The sequence below is a fragment of the Enhydra lutris genome, unplaced genomic scaffold, assembly GCF_002288905.1.
Source record: "Enhydra lutris kenyoni isolate GAN:26980312 unplaced genomic scaffold, ASM228890v2 scaffoldscaffold49, whole genome shotgun sequence".
NCBI lineage: Eukaryota > Metazoa > Chordata > Mammalia > Carnivora > Mustelidae > Enhydra > Enhydra lutris.
Window position 1 is genome coordinate 10,774,265 of NW_019154133.1, and position 22,457 is coordinate 10,796,721.

The 22,457-nt window shown below is 39.6% G+C and overlaps 1 protein-coding gene across 1 annotated transcript in view; it reads right to left on the bottom strand.

Moving 5' to 3' along the window:
• The window catches only part of LOC111156851 (potassium voltage-gated channel subfamily B member 2), a 392,038-nt gene that overhangs the window by 358,677 nt on the left and 10,904 nt on the right, over positions 1–22,457 (bottom strand). The window contains exon 2 of the mRNA XM_022517952.1: positions 4,795–5,477. Coding sequence (XP_022373660.1) covers positions 4,795–5,373 — 579 coding nt within the window. The 5' untranslated portion in view covers positions 5,374–5,477. The remainder of the gene's footprint in view (positions 1–4,794; positions 5,478–22,457) is intronic.

Here is a 22,457-nt window from a genome sequence, read left to right on the forward strand (position 1 = left end):
CGTGGTTCTCAGGGAGTTATCACCGATAGGGCAACTAAACAGGAACCATCCCCTGAGACACAGCTTTGACCTCTGGCTCTCTCCAGAGAGCTATAGTCCCAGTGGCAGACTTCATACATCTGTTCCTACAATACAGGCCTCTCTCTTGACCCAAAATTGTCTGAGTTCTGCCAAGACTTCCCATGCTTGCTTTAGGTGTTGTGCTACGCCAAGCCAATGGGCCAGTGGGGACGGTCATGTGGGTGTGTGCAGGCAATGAGCTGGAGGCAGGTCTCCTTCCCACGACTGTATGCATTCTCCATGGGATCAATGTCACTGTCAGTGGGAGAAAACTGGTTCTTGAGGGGAAGGGTGAAAAAATCTTAGATGTTACAATAGTCTGTAGCTCTCTAAGCTCCACCCTCATGACAAAATCTTATTCCTTAGTATTTAGTTTCTCTCTTTAGGGAGAATTTAAATTTAACTTAATTTTTCCCCTTAGGGTGCCATTAATGAAAAAAGGTTGAGAAATAATTCTCTAGTCAATCATCTTCCCTTTCCTGAGGGAAGGCAGTAGAGGGAGGGAGAAAGGGAGAGAGGCAGAAAGAGAGGAGGAGGAGAGAATGGGGAAAAGCCTAAGAGGACGAGGGAGGAGTCCTTAGGTAAGAAAGTGATGGCTGTGGATACCTAGGAGGAGCGGGAAGGGAAGCCGACAAGAAGCAGCGCCCCACCCTCCACCCTGGACCATGCCCAACAGGGTTGTTGTATGGTTCTCACTGTATGGGTTCAGGTGAACAGAGAAGTCTTTCTACAGCCTTATATTGTTCTTATCAAATAAGGGCTAAAGTCTAGTCTCCTGACCTGACACTTGAGACGGGCCCATTGGCCAGCATTGTCCCCGAACACCATATCCATATCTGCGCCCAGGCTGAGGCTTGCCTCAGGAGGCTGAGCCCTCTTGTAAGTGGCTTTGCCTGAAGACGCAGTTGATGTCCTTTGTCCTTGACCTTCTTTAGAGATCTAAAGTGAAGGCACCGTCTAGTACTGAGTCTCTTTCCTTTCGGCTCTCAGGTAGGCCCTGCTCCTTGTTGGTTGCTGGTTGTCATTTCATCACAAAGAAAGACAATTCCATGTGCCATAGGATCTGCTTCCCTTAAAGGCTTTCAAACACCTCTTAGAGTGAAGTTATCTATAATGCAAAATTTAAAGGCAAACAGCTACTGCAGTCCCTTGGGAAAAGGCCCAAGGAAAGGGAGAAAAAATATTTCCAAACCAGAGGCTGACTAAATTGCCCAGGGCTGGAAGAGATACAGGATCAAGTCTAATTCCAAGTCACTGCCCAGGAAACTGGCAGCCAGCGAAGCCCATCTTCTCCCCTTGCACATTCCTATGAAACGCATGCCAGAAGCAGCAATTCCAAGTCATGGTAACCCAGAGCTCTGGGCCAGCCCTCCTGCAGGCGCCCTTGGTGGGCCCCACACTCACAAATTGCCTCAGATGTCAACTTTGTACGTTATCTCTACGTGAGGGTATACAGACAATCACCAACATAAACTAACAAGATTAAAGGAACCCAAAGTCCATCATACAGATATAAACTCATGTCACGTTACCAGATCGTACTGCCTCACGGAAAACTATGAAAGAACACTTTCTATTAGCCCTGTTATTATTTTGTGAAAAGCACAATTATATTTCATGTTCTTCTATGTACGTGCAAAAATGTTAATTTGTGAAATATTGGCAGTGAAGATATACCTGTTTAAATTCTGTTTTGGTATTTTTTTCAGTTGTTTATATACTACAAAGTTCAATTAATAGAAGTCACACAAAGAAGCATGTTCTGTAAGAGCCAAGTTGCAAGGACAAAACACAACAGGTTGAGGGACCTTGCAATAATTTTGTGTATCATAGTCGATGCACATAGCTTGGGCTGAATGACTGTTACTGAATTGATTATTGGGTATTTATTCCATGTCACTGAATAGATATTTTAACCTCTTGTGGAATACTTGATAGAAAAGGTCAGGTTTTTCCTTCTATGCTAGGGATTTGGTGGGTAAACTCATAACTTCAAACTTCATTACAGAAATATTTGATAAATTATAAAAGACAGAAAAATGAAAAGGGAAGAAAACAAATGGTTTCAAGGATACGAAATTCCTGTTCAAGCTAAGAAAATATATTTTAAATTCTGGAGAGAAGGGAGTGTTTTTCTGCATGTCCACTTTAATGCGTGTTGCCCACACAGAGCATTCTATATATGTTCAACTCAACTACCCAACTGAATAAGCAATCATTGCAGAGGCAAGGTAAACAGATATTCTCCTCCAAAGATACCTCACCTCCTAAGCAAGTTAGGGAAAACACACAGATTCCAAGCATTCCAACACAAGAGCTTCATAGCATAAGCAGGATCCTGATGTACCCATAACCCAAATAGTGAGGGCTAGAGTATCATCCTACTACAGTTTTAGCAAAACAGATTGTTCCTAAGTTGTAAAAATACTATTCACACATAGCACTCACTTCATCAAGAATTATTCTAGAGAAGTAACAAGTTATATGATTCCAGAAGAGTACAGGAAAAGGTAGTGATTTATATAAGACATCATACCGAGCTGTTTTCAAAAGGTTCCAAACCTCAGACAAATGAACAATACTTTCACTAAACTACCATATAATCAAATGTAAATAATTTCTATTATATTTCACCATTCAAACAGAGAAGAAAATGTAGATCTTGAAATAAACAGATACCAATCCCTTATGAAAATTTAGTAAAGAATCTACTTAGGTTGGCTAAGATTCACTTGGCTTGATTAATAATTTGGAAACAAATTTATTATTTATAACTACATTAAAGTTTCCAAAACCAATGTCCTGAGCTGCTGGGTATAGTTTGTAGGTAGATCTCTTATCCATACATACATAATTTGAAGCGAGTTCCAATAATCTATCTGACTTGCAGGTGTATAGAACAGTGTACTGTAATAGGCCATTATTAAATTCTAAAATTTCTATTAAATTTTACATTCTAAAACTCGATTAAATTCTAAAATTTAGAGATTCAGTGAACTCCCTCATCTGGGAAGTCAGGTTTTTGACCGTATTCTATCCTCAAGGGAAATGCTTCAGAAAAACAAATGTATATACCTTCAAATCTTTTCTATAACAGTACTTAATTTTAGATATGTGTTAATAACACTGTTATAAGCAAATAAGCCATATTAACCTTCACATTTCCTTTGGTTTAGCTGCTGATTTTTGCGTATGTGGCTGACACCCTTTGGAACATCTGATGGAACAATGACTTAGACCATTTAGCATCCAAAACACTCCTTTAAATCCAGAGTTTACCTCCTTCAACTTTAAAATGCACTCTATACTCTCAGCAGTGACTCAAATATGTAACCTAATGTTTGACACTGCAATGAGCAGTAACCTTTCTCAACGCAAACCCACAAGTGTAGCACATTTCTTTCTTTCTTATGGATAAAGAAAAGTAAACATTATTCATAACAACAAAAAGACCTAGTAGAAATCTTTCCATTTGCTACAAGATGTGCATTTCCTCATTATGTACAACAGAGTCATATTTTATTCCACCGACTTCCATGTTCTGGTCAGAAAGTAAAATGCCTTTAGAAGTCACCAGGATGCAACACTAGGCATATCAAACAGGGCAGAAGCAATTTTACGACCTTCTGCCTTCAGTTGATTGTTTACATAACTTACATGTTGTAAATTAACATATATGACCTTAATTTCCAATCAAAAGGCACATATGGTCTATTACATTTCCATCATCTTCAGTTTTTTAAGAAAGAACCACTGAAAAACTTCAAAGCAATTTAAAGAATTCACATGGTGACATGTTTTTCTGCTATTTTTCTTTTCTCTATTCCATATTCCACTTTCATCTAATATGCACAAAATACCAACACGAAGCCTCTGCAGTTCAAGACGACTCTTGACATTGTGTTCACGATTCATATTGCAATACAAAAGTAAATATATGGGATGCAAAATCAGTTTGAGCTCACCCTCAAAGTTGTAAATAAAATTAGATAAACAGCATCGTGTCGTTGAATTAAATGCTGCAAATCGTGGCAAAACAAACTTACTCTGAGATTGAGATGTATGCAGGCACAATGGAAACGTGAATTTACCTTGATGGTAAGCAACCACGATGAGTTCTGAGGTAGGGTAATACATCAATTGTGGAAAAAAACGATACACCCACAGTCAGAAACACCACCATCACAGCAGACCTCACAAGGGAGGTAAATGGATGCACTGTAGACATTGACTCGCTCCTCACACGGCCAAAAGATGGCCCTTTTCTCAGGCATCAGGCCTAGCAGCCCTCTGAGCTACACGGGGTCACACTCTCTCTTTCACTGCTCCTCTAGAGAACCAGGCCAGGAGGCACCTCCTCTATCCTCAAAGACAGACCTCGCCTCTATCCAGGAAGGAGCCCAGGCCCCAGCCTTCCGCAGGACCCCAGCTAGCGCTCTCCGCAAATTCCAGCCACCGCCGCCAGGCAGCGCCACCGCCACCAGAACCCTTCCAGACTCTGTTGCCCAGGCCTGTTCTGACCCAATATTGATAGTTAAGACAGAGTAAACCATTGCGTGCCATTTCACAGGAAGAATAACTCTATCTGACTCCATCAGCTTTCCAGAAGGCACCCAGCAGGCACATTCTGTTCTGTCTTACCGGAACATCTCAAAAGAGGACAACCCTCACTGGAAGGTGGGCAACCCCTTTTCTGACCGCACACCGAGGAAAGCAACACTCCGCTTTTCATACCTTTGCAGCCACTGACGAGTTAGGTTTCTCCAGCAAGTCCCAGAGCTTCTTCCGCTTCTCCGGGCAGCAGGTGTTATCAAACTCTTCTCCCTCCCGCTCTCGCATGGTCTCGGCCTCCCGCCTCAGTTCTTCGTTCATCTGCTCCTTCTTCTGATGATACCTGGCTTGGCAGCAGGACTCCAGGTAGATCTCGTCAATCCCCCAGTAATCAAGCTCTTGGCCAAATGAGAGCGCGCACATTTCTTCCATCATATGGAGTTTGCCTGTCCGGTAGAAGTTTAAAATGGAAGTGAAGGCTCCCGGGTGCCGGTCAAAGAAATACTCGTTCTCGCTGAGGTTGTAGTCATCGCACACCTCCAGGAGGCTCTCGTGTGTGTTGCAGTCCCGGAGCTTCCCCAAGCGCGTCCGGGGCAGCCGGTCCAACGTTCTCCACAAGACTTCGTGGTTGAGGCCCCCCACGTTGATTTTAACCCTCCGCGAGCATGTCTTGCTCCTAATGATGTCCACAGGTTCTGGTGGAAGGGACAGTGTCGATCTTGAAGTCTTCCTGTTTAAGCCAGGGGGGACCTTTTCTGCCATTTTGAACTAGACAAAGCCACAGAGCCAGGCTCCTCAAAAGAATGAGCTGTGGGAGTGTCAGCTGAAGTGATAGCCCTCTGAGGCAGGCATTTCCACCAACACAACTGGAGAAAAAAGGAACAACAATCACTTGGTTACTTCCACTTCCCTAAAGCATTTCCCATTCTTTAAGATTGCTTTGTTGTTCATGCACAACCAGGAGGTCTAATAGTAATTACCGTGTATTAATGGAGATAGGAATCATTGCCCCAAGGTATGAGAAAAGAGAAAAAGACAATACAATGTGCTTCACACACAGAAGAGGCTGTGTATTCAATTTTATACATCTAGAAGGTGGTAACTCCCAAATTTATCACTGGAGACCACTTTCTCAAGCTCTGGACTAACATATCTACATGTTGGTCATCTCGTTCTAGATGAACAACCAACACCTTACACTAACCTGCCCACACCTCCCATTTGCCCAACTAGTTCCTGTTCCTTCTCCATTTCAGATTTCTGGCCCTCCACATCCCCACAGCCAGCCACCTGAGCTAAAACTCTGCGAAGTCCCAATCGATCTGTCTACATACAATTAAGAACCAGGTCTTAACCAACTGCACCTTCTAAACATTGCTTAAGTGCTCCACCACCATGACCCAGTCCCTGTTACCCTTGAACCATGATTTTGGTTCAAGCCCTCATCACCTCTTGCTTACATTTCTACAACAGCCTCTTAAATTGGATCCCAAACTCTGGTATTGTCAACCTAAAAACCTTTCTCCACATAGCTACTAGAATGATCTGCTAAGATACAAAATTGGCCCAATCCATGCTTTCAGTCCTATAAAGATTCATCATTACTGGCAGTGTAAAGAACAGTTAGCCTTATTAGGTCTGGCCCACCCCTCCACCCTCACCTCTCATCCCTCCAACATCACTATATTCCAGCAACCCCAGACTACATACATCCTTCTGTCTCAAGTTTCTGGAGCTTTCTTCATGCTGTATCCTGGAAGGGCTTCTACCTTTCCCATTTCCTTTTTACTAACTGCTGCTTGCTCTTCAAGACTGATCTCAGACATCAATCGCATCCTCCAGAAAGCCCTCCATGATATCCCTCCTCTAGGATCATGAAACCTCTGTGAATGTCACTTCTGTTTCATCATACCAATGCAATAACACCTTTCCCACAAGATGCTGGGAGCTCTTAAAGACAAAGTCTTTCATATCCTTAACACCAAGCACTTATAGATTGTGAGAGCTTATTTTCGAAATATTTTATTTATTTATTTGACAGACAGAGATCACAAGTGGGCAGAGAGGCAAGCAGGGGCGGGGGGAGAGGAAGCAGGCTCCCTGCTGAGCAGAGAGCCCCATGCGGGGCTCGATCCAAGGACCCTGAGATCATGACCTGAGCCGAAGGCAGAGGCTTAACCCATTGAGCCACTGAGGCGCCCCATGAGAGTTTAATAAATGTTAAATAATGCATCAATTCTTTGTTTTCCACAAAACAGCTGACAAAAGATCTAATAGGGCTAATGCTTATGGCCAGAAAAATGCATAAATGGGGTTATTTGAATGACCTGCCTAAAATGAATCCATGTTTAACGAGTTAAATGTGTGTATGTTTGTGTGTACATAGTATCTGTCAGAATGTGTGTGTGTGTGTGTGTACTCTTTTGCTCCACAGCTTTTTCTCCTGGGTACTAATTCTTTAAGACATAACTGCTCTAGTTAGTCCCTCTTGTTGATCTATTATTTTGATCTTCAGCAGCAAGGATCTTCTTATTTGATCTTCTCCTATGTTTTTGCAGAAAATCATGGCGCTTCAAGCAATACATCCAAAACACACTTTTAATGTAAAACACCATGTTTCATAGCCAATGCCCTTACACCAAGGGGAAAAACTCTTAGATTTAAGAGGTCCTTTAATTAGAACTCTCTCCTAAGATACACACCAATGTCTGCATGTCTCTGATTTCTCCACTCCTATAAGTTAAATTTATTTCTCCATCTGGAAGTCAAGTATCCTCTGAAATTAAAATAAGTCACATTTATGAAAAAAAATGGTGGCTGGACTATGTAAGAAATGTTTCCTATACCACCCATAAATACACTTGAATTGAGAGTTTTTTTTTTTCCAACCACATGGTGACAGAAATATGTTAGGTAAATACATACACACTGTCATCACAGATGACAAAAATACCTATTTTTACAAAAACAATGATGAGCCACAGTGATTGGGCAAATAAATTCTCTGAGCCTTAATTTCTTGCTCTGCAAAATGAGGATATCAGTATCTACAGTACCACAGCAGTATTATGATGATTCAATGAGATAGTTTATGTGAGGTGCTCACTACAGGGAGGTATATCTGAACAGAATAAGAAAATTTATATTTCTCATTTTAAGTTTGCTTTCCAGTCACAGAAAGAAAACTGAGATTAAAAGCTACCCTAGAGGGGCACCTGGGTGGCTCAGTGGGTTAAGCCTCTGCCTACGGCTCGGGTCATGAACCCAGGGTCCTGGGATCGAGCCCCACGTCGGGCTCTCTGCTCCGAGGGGAGCCTGCTTCCTCCTCTCTCTCTGCCTGCCTCTCTGCCTGCTTGTGATCTCTGTCAAATAAATAAATAAAATATTAAAAAAAAAAAAAAGCTACCCTAGTGTCTATTAAGTAAATGCTAGCAATTAACTGTTTCCCTATTCATATGTTCTGTCTTCTCCAGCAAATTTTAACTCCGGAATGTGTAGAACTGTTGGTCCCACCTTTTCTGAACCTCACAGCATGTATCTTGGATGCCACTGATGCCCATGCCCAAATTTTGTATTCGGGTGACAAGGCAATAGGTATATATACACATACACAAAATTGAGCAACAGTATCAGGATCAGGGAAAACAACTGAAAATATTAGAGATGGGGCAGTTCTGGTAGCGAATCTGATTGTTTGTTCTCCATTAAATAACTTGGTTGTAGACTCAATGACATCTCAGCAATTCACATAGATTATGTGAACAGTCCGTATGAATAATAAACAAAGGCTAATCCATTTTTAATTTGGCTACAAATACATATAAAATGAATTTACTCTTTCTGGAATATCATGTCATCTTAATGTGAAAAAGATAAGCAGTTTTTGAACTGACCAGAATATCAGATTAGAAGTTTTCTGAAAAGGGTGAGAACAAACCCCGACACTGACACAAACATCTCCTGTTCCAGTCAGTGCCAGGGCTTAGTGGGACTTGCTTTCTTATCAAAGTCATTATTAGGGGCCTGGGTGGCTCAGTGGGTTAAGCCTCTGCCTTCAGCTTGGGTCATGATCTCAGGGTCCTGGGATCGAGCCCTGCATCAGGCTCTCTGCTCAGCGGGGAGTCTGTTTCCCCTCTCCCTCTGCCTGCCTCACTGCCTACTTCTGATCTCTCTCTGTGTGTCAAATAAATAAAATCTTTTTACAAAAATCATTATTAAAAGCATAAATGCTATGTCATAGTCACCATTTGTCTCAGATAATTTCACAGATGATTTCCAGTGACTTTCCTTTTTGTACGTTGTGTGTCTCAAGTGAAGAGAGGTCATAAGACTTAAATTTCACAATATCTCTTTTACTGATCAAAACTTTCTATTATAGGAAATCCAGTGTTGACTGCAAATCCCAGAATAAAAGGCAGCTGAAATTCAATGCCCCGTCTTCAAAGCAGGGGTAGAGAAACTTAGGATGAGAGAATGTGACCCACTGATTTGATTTTCTTAAGACTTAAAGATGGTCTGCTCTGATTACTGTTACAGTGGTTGAAAGTTTTTATTTTCCTTTGGCAGAAAGTTCTGCTTGTTATCAACTCAGAGGCCCAAGTTCTGGAGCTGTTGAAGAGCTCTTAACAGTGTTGACAGAGTTCCTCAGGTGTTCAGAATAATCATGGAAAACAAATGGTTGCCTCTGGAGCCTGTAGTTGAAGTCAAGTACAGAGGACGGTACCTCAGAAATGCATTCAGCCTTTCTGTCTGGCCCCCTGCCTGTCATTCTCCCTTCTCTTTCTTCCTCTGTGGATTTCCTCTCCCACCTTCCTGTCTGTCTTGCACCATACATTGCTTACTTTTCTCCCATTGCTTTCCCTCTCTTCTGATCTTGTTCCCTAGATTTTTCTGTCCTCAGAGCCTTTGACGAACCACAAAACCAAACTATATAATTTCAGACTTATACCCACTTCAAAAAAATTTTTTTTTGAATTTTTTTTATTTATTTGACAGACAGAGATCACAAGTAGGCAGAGAGGCAGGCAGAGAGAGATGGGGAAGCAGGCTTCCCGCTGAGCAGAGAACCTGATGTGGGGCTCGATCCCAGGACCCTGAGATCATGACCTGAACCTAAGGCAGAGGCTTAACCCACTGAGCCACCCAGGCACCCCCACTTCAAAAATTTTTTGAAGGTCTTAATATGAAAACCTCTTAAGCAGACAACGCCACATCTCCCTCCAGAAGAAGAGAAAAACATCGGTACTGAGCTGCTCTGTATGGGAAGTTGTATGAGCTTGCACAGGGGGCTCTGCTCTGAGCCTCAGGACCCCTGGGTCCAGTTGGGCTGAATTTTTGCCTCCCCTCACCCTTCTGGTTGGACTTGTTTCCTCACCCATTAAATAATGGCATTTTATGCCTACAGATCATTAATATCGTATGACACTTGGCTAATCTTTCCTCCCACTACGATTCTGTGATTTTTACCACCCTCCACTCCACTCATTATCTTCACTTTAGATAAAAGTGAACATATCCTACTACCTCGGAGTCAATGAAAATTTTTTTCCTGATTTCTTTAAAACGAGGTGGTTTCCGTGTTTCCTTTCAAGAAACCCTTGAGTATTTACTTGAAACTACCTTCAGAACATCATAAAAGTTTCACTTCTATTATTTAGTGTTTAGTTAATTTTCCATATTTTGACTTTTCATTTTTTACCTATGTTCTTTTCCGCTATATTAATTTTACCTCTAACAATGAACCTGTCGGTTTCCTCTGGGTTAGGTACTACGTCTTGACACTCTTAAGAGCTCGCAAAATTTATGTTTTTAATTTTAGTAATTAAAATGGATATGATGCGCCATTTTCTCACATTTACCTTTATAAGTGAAATTATGTCTATCATCCTCATTTTACTCCATAAAAATTTATCATCTAGTTCAATTTAGTATAAAAGTATACTATAAAATGTACTAATTCAATGTTCAAATGATGTAGATGTTATGCAACTGTGTAAAATTTATATGCACTAATAGTTACAAACTGAATACTTTTTTTTTTTTTTTAAAGAATAGATCTGTTTTATTTAACAGACAGAGCTCACAAGCAGAGAGAGAGGAAGGGAAGCAGGCTCCCCACCGGGCAGAGAGCCTGATTCGGGGCTTCATCCCAGGACCCTGGGATCATGACCCGAGCAGAAGGCAGAGGCCTTAACCCACTGAGCCACCCAGGCGCTCTGACTTTTTTATTTCAAGGGCAAAATCTCAGTAAACCTTTTCTTATGGCAGTTTGTTGATTTATTTCACCTCACTTGATTAATTGAAAAGTCAAGCTTGTAACAATCAGTCGACCCATGCAAATGTACTAAAATTCCCTTCATTAGTCTGTTGGAGAAAAAAGCGACTCTTTAAACAATAAACAACAACAAACATTCTCGTTTTGCACAGCTGCACTGTGCTCCTACCAGCAGCGTGAAATTATGCTGCCAACCCGTTCAGGGCCAAACCTGACACAACACAACTTTAGGATCATGGCATCGTAATTACAGCTTGAGACTCCAGGTTGTGGCGGCTGCGGGGAGGGGGGTGGGGGGGTAGTTTACTGTACTCTCGAAAATACTACCATTATGTCATTTACTTGACACTTCCTTAGGGTAGCAAGGCACGATAAGTCCCATGTGTGATCCTGTGAAGATGCAAAGCCAATCCTTTTAAAGATCTAAGCGATGTTTAACATTTCATTTCTGTGTTGCTAGTACACACTGAGCAGGCATTTGTACACAAGCAGCTCTGAGACCTTAAAGTTGAAATCACTTTATGCAGAGCTAAAGCATTTTCTTAAATTTTCATGTATGGTATTAAGTGGTAAAGAAATCTTTTTTGATAACAGCTATGTCTGGTTCAGAGAGTCACAAAGTTATATATATAGTAGAAACCTGGAGAGAAAAGCACTGTAACTATGAGTTGAAAATATAATCAGTGGGGTGCCTGGGTGGCTCAGTGGGTTAAAGCCTCTGCCTTTGGCTAGGTCATGATCTCAGGGTCCTGGGAACGAGCCCAGCGTCCTGCTCTCTGCTCAGCAGGGAGCCTGCTTCCCCCTCTCTCTCTGCCTGCCTCTGCTTACTTGTGATCTCAATCTCTCTGTCAAATAAATAAATAAATAAAATCTTAAAAAAAAAGAAAAGAAAATATAATCAATGCTTCTTTAAAAAAAGTTTTAGTACTTCCTGAAATCTTTGAAATGACTTCCAGAATTTACTAATTAAAAAAAATAAAGTTATAACAAGTTAAAATGAATCAGAGTCACTGGAGAAAGATAGTACTAAAAGGAAAGTCCTGGAAACTCAGTTATCCTAAGAAAGTCAACAAACCTGCTGAATTACTTCAGAACCTGGCCAGAAAGATCAATGAATTTCATAGTGTTTATTGTTTTTTAATATATCAAATTCTAGTAATAACTGATACATTGTCCTTGTCATCAGAAAGGTGAAAGGCAGCCTTTCTTTTCTGCAATCAAAAGCTGTTAATACCAATATGTTCCTTGATTTTAGCACAAACATTCAGTTCTTAGTTTAAAAAAAATCCAGGACTTTTATCCTTGATATAACCGATGCTTTTTTTAGATACACTCAAACAAAATCCTAAAAGCTTTGCTTTCAGTGGTCAGAGGAAACACTGTGTTGCAATAAGAAGGGGAAAAGACAAGTAATAAGTAGAATATGCAATATGAGTGTCTTTCAATATCACAGATGTCTCTGAATAACCAAATTTATAAATAAACCATTTTATTTAGACACATAATATGATTGTTCTTCATCGGAATAGAGAACTATTTAAATAATTAGATCCCACATATATATATGTTTGCTATAATTAGAGAGTAAAACACTAGGTTTGCCTTTAGAAACAGGGTTTTTTTTTTTTTATAAGACGTAGCTGACAAAAATATCCTTCTCTACTTTGAAAAATATAATACTGATATTATAATGCAACATGGGCCTTTATAAACTACAAGGTATAGTCGTGGCTTGAAATTTTCAGTGTGTTTCCAAACACACAAAAAGGCTAAAACATTTAGAGGAACATTCCAGCCATTCAGGTGATGGAAGACTTTTCTATTATGTAGGTAAAAATGCCCTTTACATTGGGGCTCAAGATGTGTTCTTTTAAATGTTTCTTTTTGCAAACATCTTCCCAGAGTCACAATGCAGTGAAGGGGATAAATAAAGATGAAAGGCGATGAGAAAAATGAAAAAGGCAACCAATGGAAAAACTACTGGTGCCACTGAAAGGAACAAAAACAAGGCTGGGCCACCCTGTCATATCCTGATAAAAATTACAAACTTCAGTTCTATGTGGATGACACAATCTTCAATTTGGGTGATGGACTTAAATTTCATATGCCCTCTGGGTGTTTGGCCTAAGTTAGATTTAGCCTCTATAAAACCAAGTAAAAAAAATGTTCATTATATTTGGAAAGGATTTGAATATTTGTGAGGTTTCTTCCAATAAAATTAGTTTTTTTTTAATTTTTTTAAAGATTTTATTTATTTATTTGACAGAGATCACAAGTAGGCAGAGAAGCAGGCAGAGAGAGAGGAAGGGAAGCAGGCTCCCTGCCGAGCAGAAAGCCTGATGCGGGGCTCGATCCCAGGACCCTGGGATCATGACCTGAGCCGAAGGCAGAGGCTTTAACCCCCTGAGCCACTCAGGTGCCCCTAAAATTAGTTTTTAGATCATGGAATGTTTGATCTGGAATGTTCAGTAGTAATATTCTCTTTTTTTAAAGATTTTATTTATTTGACAGAGAGAGACACAGCGATAGAGGGAACACAAGCAGGGGGAGTGGGAGAGGGAGAAGCAGGTGTCCCACCGAGCAGAGAGCCTGACTTGGGGCTTGAACCCAGGACTCTGGGATCATGATCTCAGCTGAAGGCAGATGCCTAATGACTGAGCCACCCAGGCGCCCCCAGTAGTAACATTCTTGACAAGGGATGTTTCTCTCAGTTGGGCTCCCCTTAATAACAAAAATACAATTTCCAGTTACCTTCTGGTCCCTTACTTCTCATAATCGAACATGTTACAGGCAATGTGGTTTTCATTAAAAGTATAAATAGTGAGTCTGATCTGAGATTAGTTTCTATCACCTAAACATTATACCATACTTTATATACCCTCAGTATGGAGAGTAGAGTTACAAAATGTGGCAAAGGGAACTTGTATACGTTCTAGTCCAATTCCTCATTTCCAGATTTCCAAACCGAGATCCAATGAGGTCATGTGACTTGGCTGATCTCTCTTTCTGGTAGCTGCTGAACTTGGACTAGAACCCAGATCTATAAATGCCTATGTAAGTCTCTTTCTATTACATCCCACCTCATTATTCTTTGCTTTTCACCTTATAGCCCATTTTTAAAAGCTTTTATTTCTTTGTGTACCCCCGTATCAAAATACTGATTCAAACTACACTAAACTGAGATGTGATATTTCCTTTATATTGTTGATTTCTTTAAAGGCTAATGGCTGTAGTCAGGCAACTTGATTGTGCTCTTATGAAGAGAGGTGAACGTCACAGAATCATTCTTTCATTACCTCTCTCTTCTGAATACTAGTTCTTATGATAACTACCCCCTTCTGCTGTGGATCCCTTCAGTCAACTCTGCACACTGCAGCCCCAACACCAGCAGACTGGGGTCACTTCCTACAGAAGATGTTCCCATGCTTCCCACTCTCCAGATAAAGACACACTACATACAAAGACTGCAAGGTCTGTCATCGACTTCTCTCTGCAGTTTTCTATCATGTACCTTACTCTCTCTCATTCTGTGTTCTGACTTATTCATTCATTTCTTTTCATGTGCTATTCTTCTACCACAAGGAATTTGCACATCTTCTATTTTCTCCCCTCTTCACCTTCAGATATCAACTCAAGAATCACATCTTAGATAACATCCCCTGATTACCTTGACTACAAAATAATCTTATTTTAAGAACTTACATAGAATTAGGTGCCTTGTATCTACAGCACTTGTCACAACAGCAGTTTTGTATTTATTGGGATGAGTATTTTTTTAAGATTTTGTTTATTAGAGAGAGCGCAAGAGAGAGTGAGCATGAGCAGGGGGGAAGGGCCAAGGGAGAGGGAGAAGCAGGGTCCCCATTGAGCAGGGAGCCTGACTCGGGGCTCCATCCCAGGACCATGGGATCATGACCTGAGCTGAAGGCAGATGCCTAACTGACTGAGCCACCCAGGCGCCCCTGGGATGAGTATTTTGACTATTTGATAAATATGCATCCTCTTCAATAGACTCTTAAGTTCCTTGAAGGCAGGAATCATATCTCATCTTATTCACCACTGTATCCCAAGTGCTTGGCATGAAGTAGACCCATCGTGATATTTTTGAATGAAAAAGTAAATGATCAGATTTATATTTTACTTAACATTTATTTAAAAATCATATTCTCATTCCAGCTACTCCATATGACCTGCCACTCCCCAAATCCAATGTGACTTTCATGTCCGAAAGGCTCTTCTCTGCATTCTCCATCTGATAAATCCTTATTCATTATTCAAGATTAAGAAAAAATATTTTGTTCCAGGGTGAATTAATCTCTTCTGCCATAATGGATTAAAAGCTGTTCTATATGTTATAATGCTTTTATCTTGTATCATAACTATTCATTTATTCATTCAGCAAATATTTATGAGCCCTACTCTGCAGGAGGTGCAGTCTCTGACATCATGAGGCTTATATTCTAATGGAGGTAGACAGGCATTCTACAAACAAACACACAAGCAACTGACTACAACTGTGAAAAAAACTACAATGGAGAAGAAGGTTCCATGTGAGCTTTAACTGCAAATACCTTCTTGGCTGTGAGTTCTTAAAAGTATTAAGCTTCTCTTACCCATATATGCAACTTTTGGCATGCAAATGCTTAACAAATTTTGTAGACTATCCAAGAGAATGAATGAATGAGTGAATAATGAATTTCAAGGCACTATGATCCTTATTTTTGGTCAAATGTTTTGGTTAACATCATCTTACATCAGTTTATTTTGGTGACTTCCAATTTGTTTAGAAGTTCTACCTGCCCTTATTTACCTATCTTGACAGGGCCTGGGTTCAAGATAAGAACTAGGTTTTCTGGACATTTGTAGGGAAGAAGTGATAAATAAGACTCTAACAATTATTGCTGTCCCAACTAGAATATGCTACCTAAAACCACTACTGGGCCTAGTAATGTTCCAGTAGACCCTGGGTGACCACCTGTCAGGTATGTGCAGAAGAAACTCCTACCCTGTTGTGAGATGGAGAAGATGGCCTTCAAAATGGCTTCTATCTCTAAATTTTATGGTTCTATAAGATTTAAGTGAATACTACTCATCTAGATAGTTCACTGGATAGATAAAGAATAGGGAAAACCTTACCCTTTCCAATTCTTTTTTTTTTTTTTTTTAAGATTTATTTGTTTGAGAGAGAGAGAGAGAGAGGGTGAGCTTGAGTGCATGTAAGTGTGGGGAGGGGGCAGAGGGAGAGAATTTTCAAGCAGACTCCCCACTGAGCGTGGAGCCTGACATGGGGCTCCATCTCATGTCCCTGAAATCGTGACCTAAGCTGAAACCAAGAGGGGGATGTTCAACCGACTGAGCCACCCAGGTGACCCCACCCTTTCAATTTCTTAAGTTTAAAATTTTGTAAAAGTGAATTTTCTATTTCTCAGTATAAGCCAAGAAACAGAAATATGCAAGCCAGAAGAGACAATGAGATTGAATTTCCACTAATTAAGAAAATAAAGAAAAGTAAAAGGAAAGAAAGTATCAGAGTTAGTGAGTCCTCTCCCCACCACCCCTGCCAAGAGGTAAGTTTACATCCTTTAACAACGATCTTTTCTCTTTCTAAGTAATATAAAGTATTGCCATGCAAAGACTATATGAAGAGGACAAAGTTTAATCAAAGAAATGACCCAATGGTAATGGAAATACAAGCAGAGCGGTATTTGGGTTGGGAAAATAGCTTAAGGTGAAAGGTAGAAATATTTCCCAACATATTCAAATCACAATATGTGGGTAGCCACATCTTCAGACTCAAAGGAGACTATGGCCAAAATTTGCTTTAGGATGCTCAGTGTAGCCAAAGCCACAGTCCCGACCGTCCATGCTCAAAATACTGTCATGTGTTCTAGCTTCTAGCATGGAAAAACAGTTTCTAACAGATCAATGGTATTCTTCATTAATGAAACTAATTTAAAAAATCAGAATGTATCACAAGTAATCGTTTGCTTGATTTTTATTCTGTGCATTAAGTAGAAAAGGAAAGAGGTTCACTGAACTACAGACATCCATCTCCACATCCCTTATAATTAATGTTTTCCATCCACCCTTGTCATCAGTGAGGATCATTAAACACCATTTATTAAGCATCCATCTGTGTATGGCACTTTATAAATATTCCTTCCCTTGCCCCTGCTCCCTTTCCCAATCTACCATGTGTCTCTGTTGTATAAAATGCTACGGAACTACAATGATAATAAATAATTAATGGTAAGAGCATAAGGCAGATGGACGAGGTGACCTACTAACATCTAAGAATCTTAGGATGCTAAATTTACTGCTAATAATATAATTTAGCACAATTTGATAAGAAAATATCAAAGCATTTGATGAGGAAAATGAGCTAATCATATTCCATCAACATTTTCTAAAATAAAAATGTGAAAATTGGGACCACAGATGGACTGACTGAAAGCCTTGAGTTCATGTGACTTATACCAGATGATACAGTCTTGAAATAAATAATGTGGAAAACAGTGTGGAAAAAATATTAAAAATTATGGTTGTGATAGTACAATAGGGAATGTCATTTTGAAGCAAAGGTGAAAATAATCATAAATAAAGGACACCTATTATTTTCATTGAATGGACTAGTACATTTAAGAATAATGAAACTATGGACTTCCCCCTCCCTTTTTTCAGTTCTTCTTTAATGTTATCATATTATTTTCCCAATGTTTTTTCTTCAAGGAAAGAGTCAATTATACTGGGTTTAGGTATGGTGATGTTTAAAGCACTCTTTTTTCACTTCTACAAGCCTCATGTAGTCAGGATTATAGTCCAAGAGTATGTCAAGGTAAAATAAGCTATTGCTGTAAGATTCAGATTTATAATTTGGATTTTATTTCAGCTTAAGATCAAAATGCCCATAAGTAAAAACTGTATTTCCTAGAAAGTAAGGATATTCTTGGAGATGTATATGAAGGAAAGCCAAAGTTATGATCTCATTTGCTTTGTGAATTTTGTTAATAATTATCATTTTCATCACCTACCACATGTTGGGTGATTATTATATGCAGCCACTATGCTTATCCCTTAATTTTCAGAATGAACATGTTCATTAATTCTCAACCCACCTACGGATGGGTATTATTATCTTTAATTTACCAATAAAGAAACTGAGGCTCAGGGGCACCTGAGTGGCTCAGTCAGTTAAGCATCTGACTTCAGGTCAGGTCATGATCTCAGGGTCCTGGGATCAAGCCCCATGTCAGGCTCCCTGCTAATGGGGAGCCTGCTTCTCCCTCTCCCTCTGCCCCTCTGTCCTCAAACTCCCCTTCCCCCTGCTCTCTGTTCTCTCTCAAATAAATAAATAAAATCTTTAAAAAAAATAAGCTGAGCCTTAGAAAGGTAAGTTCTTTGTTCAAGATGACATAAATAGTAAGTGCTGGTACCAGGCTTCCAGTCCAGCATTATCTTAATGTGAAGCCTCCCATGTCTTTAACATCATAAGATGCTGGAGATTTTCCTTGAATGGCAGGATTCTGGATGCCTCAGAATGATAAATAAATGGAAATATGGAACCAATATTGAGGAATATTTTTAGCATTATACAGAAGACTAAAACTCAAATAATTCTTATACCATTACATCTATCCCTTGGTCTAAGAAGCAAGTATAAAATATATTACATGTCCTAATTTTCTTATGTATAGAGATGGTAGGGTTGGCAACTATTTTTGTAGTTCTAAATTTTTAAAATTAAACAAATTTTATTTTATTAAAAGATTTTATTTATTTATTTGAGAGAAAGCAAGCATGGGGAGAAGCAGACTCCTCCTCAGGTAGCCCCTATGCAGGGCTCCATCCCAGGACCTGGGATTATGACCAGAGCTGAAGGCAGATGCTTACCCGACTGAGCCACCAAGGCGCCCCCTAAAATTTTAGTAAATGACTTTGTAAAGTAATATTATTAGCCTTAGTATTTGAGATTTATAGTCAATATAGATGCTTTAAAAATATAAAATTCAGGGGCACCTGAATGCCCCAGTCAGGTAAGTATCTGCCTTCGGCTCAGGTCATGATCCTGGGGGTCCTGGGATCTAGCCCTGCGATGGGCTCCCTGCTGAGCAGGGAGCCTGCTTCTTCCTCTCTTTCCTGTTTGTGTTCTCTCTCTTGCTCTCTCTCTCTCTCTCTCTCTCTCAAATAAATAAAATCCTTCAAAACATGTATATAAAATTCATAGCATTTGGAAGGGCAACATTAGTGGATTGAAATGATTTTCCCAGGGTCCATTCAGCATCAGGGCTAGAAGTCAACTCTCTTGTTCCTGAGTCTGTATTTTTCCACTAGACTTTGCTACCTTAGAGCACCAAAAATAAATATAAAAGTACAATAATGGAAGAGGAGAAAGTGAAGTAAGAGCAATCCAACTATCTCATATTTAGGTAAGCCTATAAATACTGATGAACTGAACCTAATTATGAATGAATCCTGACTAAAACATAAATCCATAATTTCTCCTATTTCAATAATGGTCAGAATGGGAAAAGATAAAAAATTACAAATAATACATACTGAGTTAGGTACATTATTCCTTTCTCATTTCCTCCCTTCCTTCCTTCCAAAACCGTGTGTTAATTGGCTATCACTATGTACTGAATGCAGGGGATACAAAATTTGGTAAGGTAGCCCTTGATCTCAAAGAACCCATAGCATTACAAGAATTTTTGGATTTGTGATTTTAGCATATGTCTTATAGGCTCAGATAATATTATGGACTTAAATATTTCTTCAACTGGCACCTAATTAAAGCTTTCCGCCTGATTTAAACATACTAATGTAAAGAAAGGGAAAGGTATAAAATACCAGCAAATGACACAGATTTCTTAATTCATGGGGCTTTAAGGAGCATAATGTTCATTTATGTGAGCTATAGCCTTGGCCACCATTTGCAATTTTAAAAGCTTTTTGAGGTCTTAAATGAATTAATGAATTAAATGGTTATTTCACTAATTCATTTGACACAGACTTACTGAGCACCTACAACTATATCAAACACAGTGTTATAAAATGCCTGTCAGAAAATGGGTCCCTAAAAAAGAAAAGACAAAAAAGAAAATAGACCAATCCTTACTATAACATTCTACTTTAGCTGCACACACAGAATTACAAGCCATGTTTATTATTAAGTATTTTGCTGGGCCTGAATGAAACCAGAAGACAATTTTAACAAGTAACTTTTTAATGGCTTCTGAGCTTTCTATGTGCACTCTTTCTATAAAGCCTAATGAAAACGCTCTCCTTAGATTTAGGAAAAAAAAAAACTAGGATTCCAAATTTAAAATGACATTTATCTCAAAAGTAAATTAATATTTAATGGTCGCCTAATTAATAATTGTGATTTTATGAACTAAAGACATTTAGCATTGAAGCCCCTAGACACATTTGTTCTAAACTATACAGACTAGAGAATAGAACTAAAGATGGACCATCTCTTCTCCAATGTTACTTTACTGCTATATTTCAGAATTGTACCTTCTAAATACCCCTTTCTCATTCTGGTATTAAATTTCTCATTCCTCTCTTTCTGGAAGATAGTGCTTTTCACTTGTGAAAAGCAGAACAAAGAATTCAAGAGATCCAGTCACATGGGAACTTTCAAAGGATTAAAAGCAACTCTAATGTTATCTAGGTGATAACTACTAAAAAAAAAAAAGCACAATACTTTACCGTAACATGCTTTACATAATAAATATTGAAATTATTCTATCTGACAAATTTTCAAAAATATATCAATTGGCATGTCAAGAGCTATTATCATTTCAGAGGGAATTTTTTGTTAATAATCTGAACTGATAAAATAGCTCTTATAAATAAACACAAAAGAAATCAAGATGCAAAAGGAAGGGAACTTGTTAAAGAACACAGTGTTGTGTCTGTGTCATTTTAGAGGTTCGAGAGGAAACATAAATAGAGGAAGAAACATGAATAGAAGGAGACAGAGATAGGACGGACAAGAATGTAAGAATGAAAGAGGAAGAAAGAAAGGAAGAAAGAGAGAGAAAGGAAGGAAGGATATCCTGTCTGGGCAAAGTGGGCGTGAGAAAGCATTTAAGGTCACATCAGACACTTAACAAAGATAATGTTCTATACTTGTATAATATTTTACATTTTGTAGTTCACATAAAGAAAGAAATGCCTTCAATAAAGAACAATTCCTATGCATAGAAACAAATCATAGCGCATTCAAATCCCTTCACGGGGATGTACCTGGGAGATACTCCACAGAGTCAAAATAGGCATTGGTCTCCACAGATGGCTTGCATGTTTATATATGGTTAGTTGGAGGCTGATGCTGGTTGTAAGCGGGTATTTCTAGACTTTAAACCATACTGCTTTTGAAACTTAGTGCTTCCTAAAGTAATTCATGCTAATAATAACCCAGGCCTTCACTGTCTCGTATGGTAGCCACTAGCCACATATGGATATTGAAATTCAAAATTTAATTTCTCAGCCTCACAAGTCACATTTCAAGGGTTGAATAGCTTATGTGGCTAGTGCCTGCAAAATCGGAGAGCACAGACACAGAAAATGCCCAACACCACGACAGTTCTATTGGAGAGCACGGGTCTAGACAACTCTCTTGTGAAGTTATGAAGCTCAGTTCTGTTCTGAAAATAGGGATGAGAGAAAAATTCTATTGGAAATATCATGTTCTTCCTCAACTCACTCCACCAGTGGCTTCCAATCTTGCCAGTGGTAGCCCCTCAAACTGCACTTTCAAACTGTTCCAGCCCAGACTCTAGGAACATTTTAGCCCTGGTCAAGAAGCAGATGAAGAGTGACTGAGTATAAAATAGTGTAGGGCCATGGCCTGGCTGTTCATCAACATGCTGGCCCTACTCTAGTCCTCCTCTGGTCTACCCTGGGCAGCAGCTCTTGGTAGCCATACTCCTGGTAGCTGTTCTGGGACCCAGAACCTGACTTAGGTCCTGGTTCCATCCATTCCTTCACTCACTGACCCAACACATTAACAACGAGCACCAACTATGTGGCGGTGCTGTGGATAAAGCAGTGAATAAGGACAGCCTCTGCCTTTAGTGAGCCGACATTCTCACACAGTGAAATGACACAGGAAAATGACCCACAATTTAGAATTGGGGTAAGTGCTGCGAAGGAGAATAGAAGATGCTAAGAAAGAGAATAATGGAGAGACCTGCTCTACTCTGGGGGCCTGAGAAGGCCTCTCTGAGCAAATGACTTTTGACCTGAGATCAGGGACATAAGTAATAGTTAGCCAGGTAAAAGCGGGAACAGAAAGCACCCCAAACAACCACCTGTGCATGCCTTGAGAGCCAAGGAATCTCAGGCACCTTGGATAAACTAAAAGAAAGTCAGAGAAATCATAGCAGACTATGAAGGGTGAGTGGCCTGAAATGAGGCAGGCGGGCAGGGGCCAGACTGACCAGAGCCTCTATAAGCAGCAGCCTTACTCTAGTGATGCTTTGGAAAGCGAAGAAGGAATATGGTAACCTCCGAGTTAAGGACTGAGGCCTTTAGTCTAAGAAAAGTGGGAAATCATTTAAGGGGT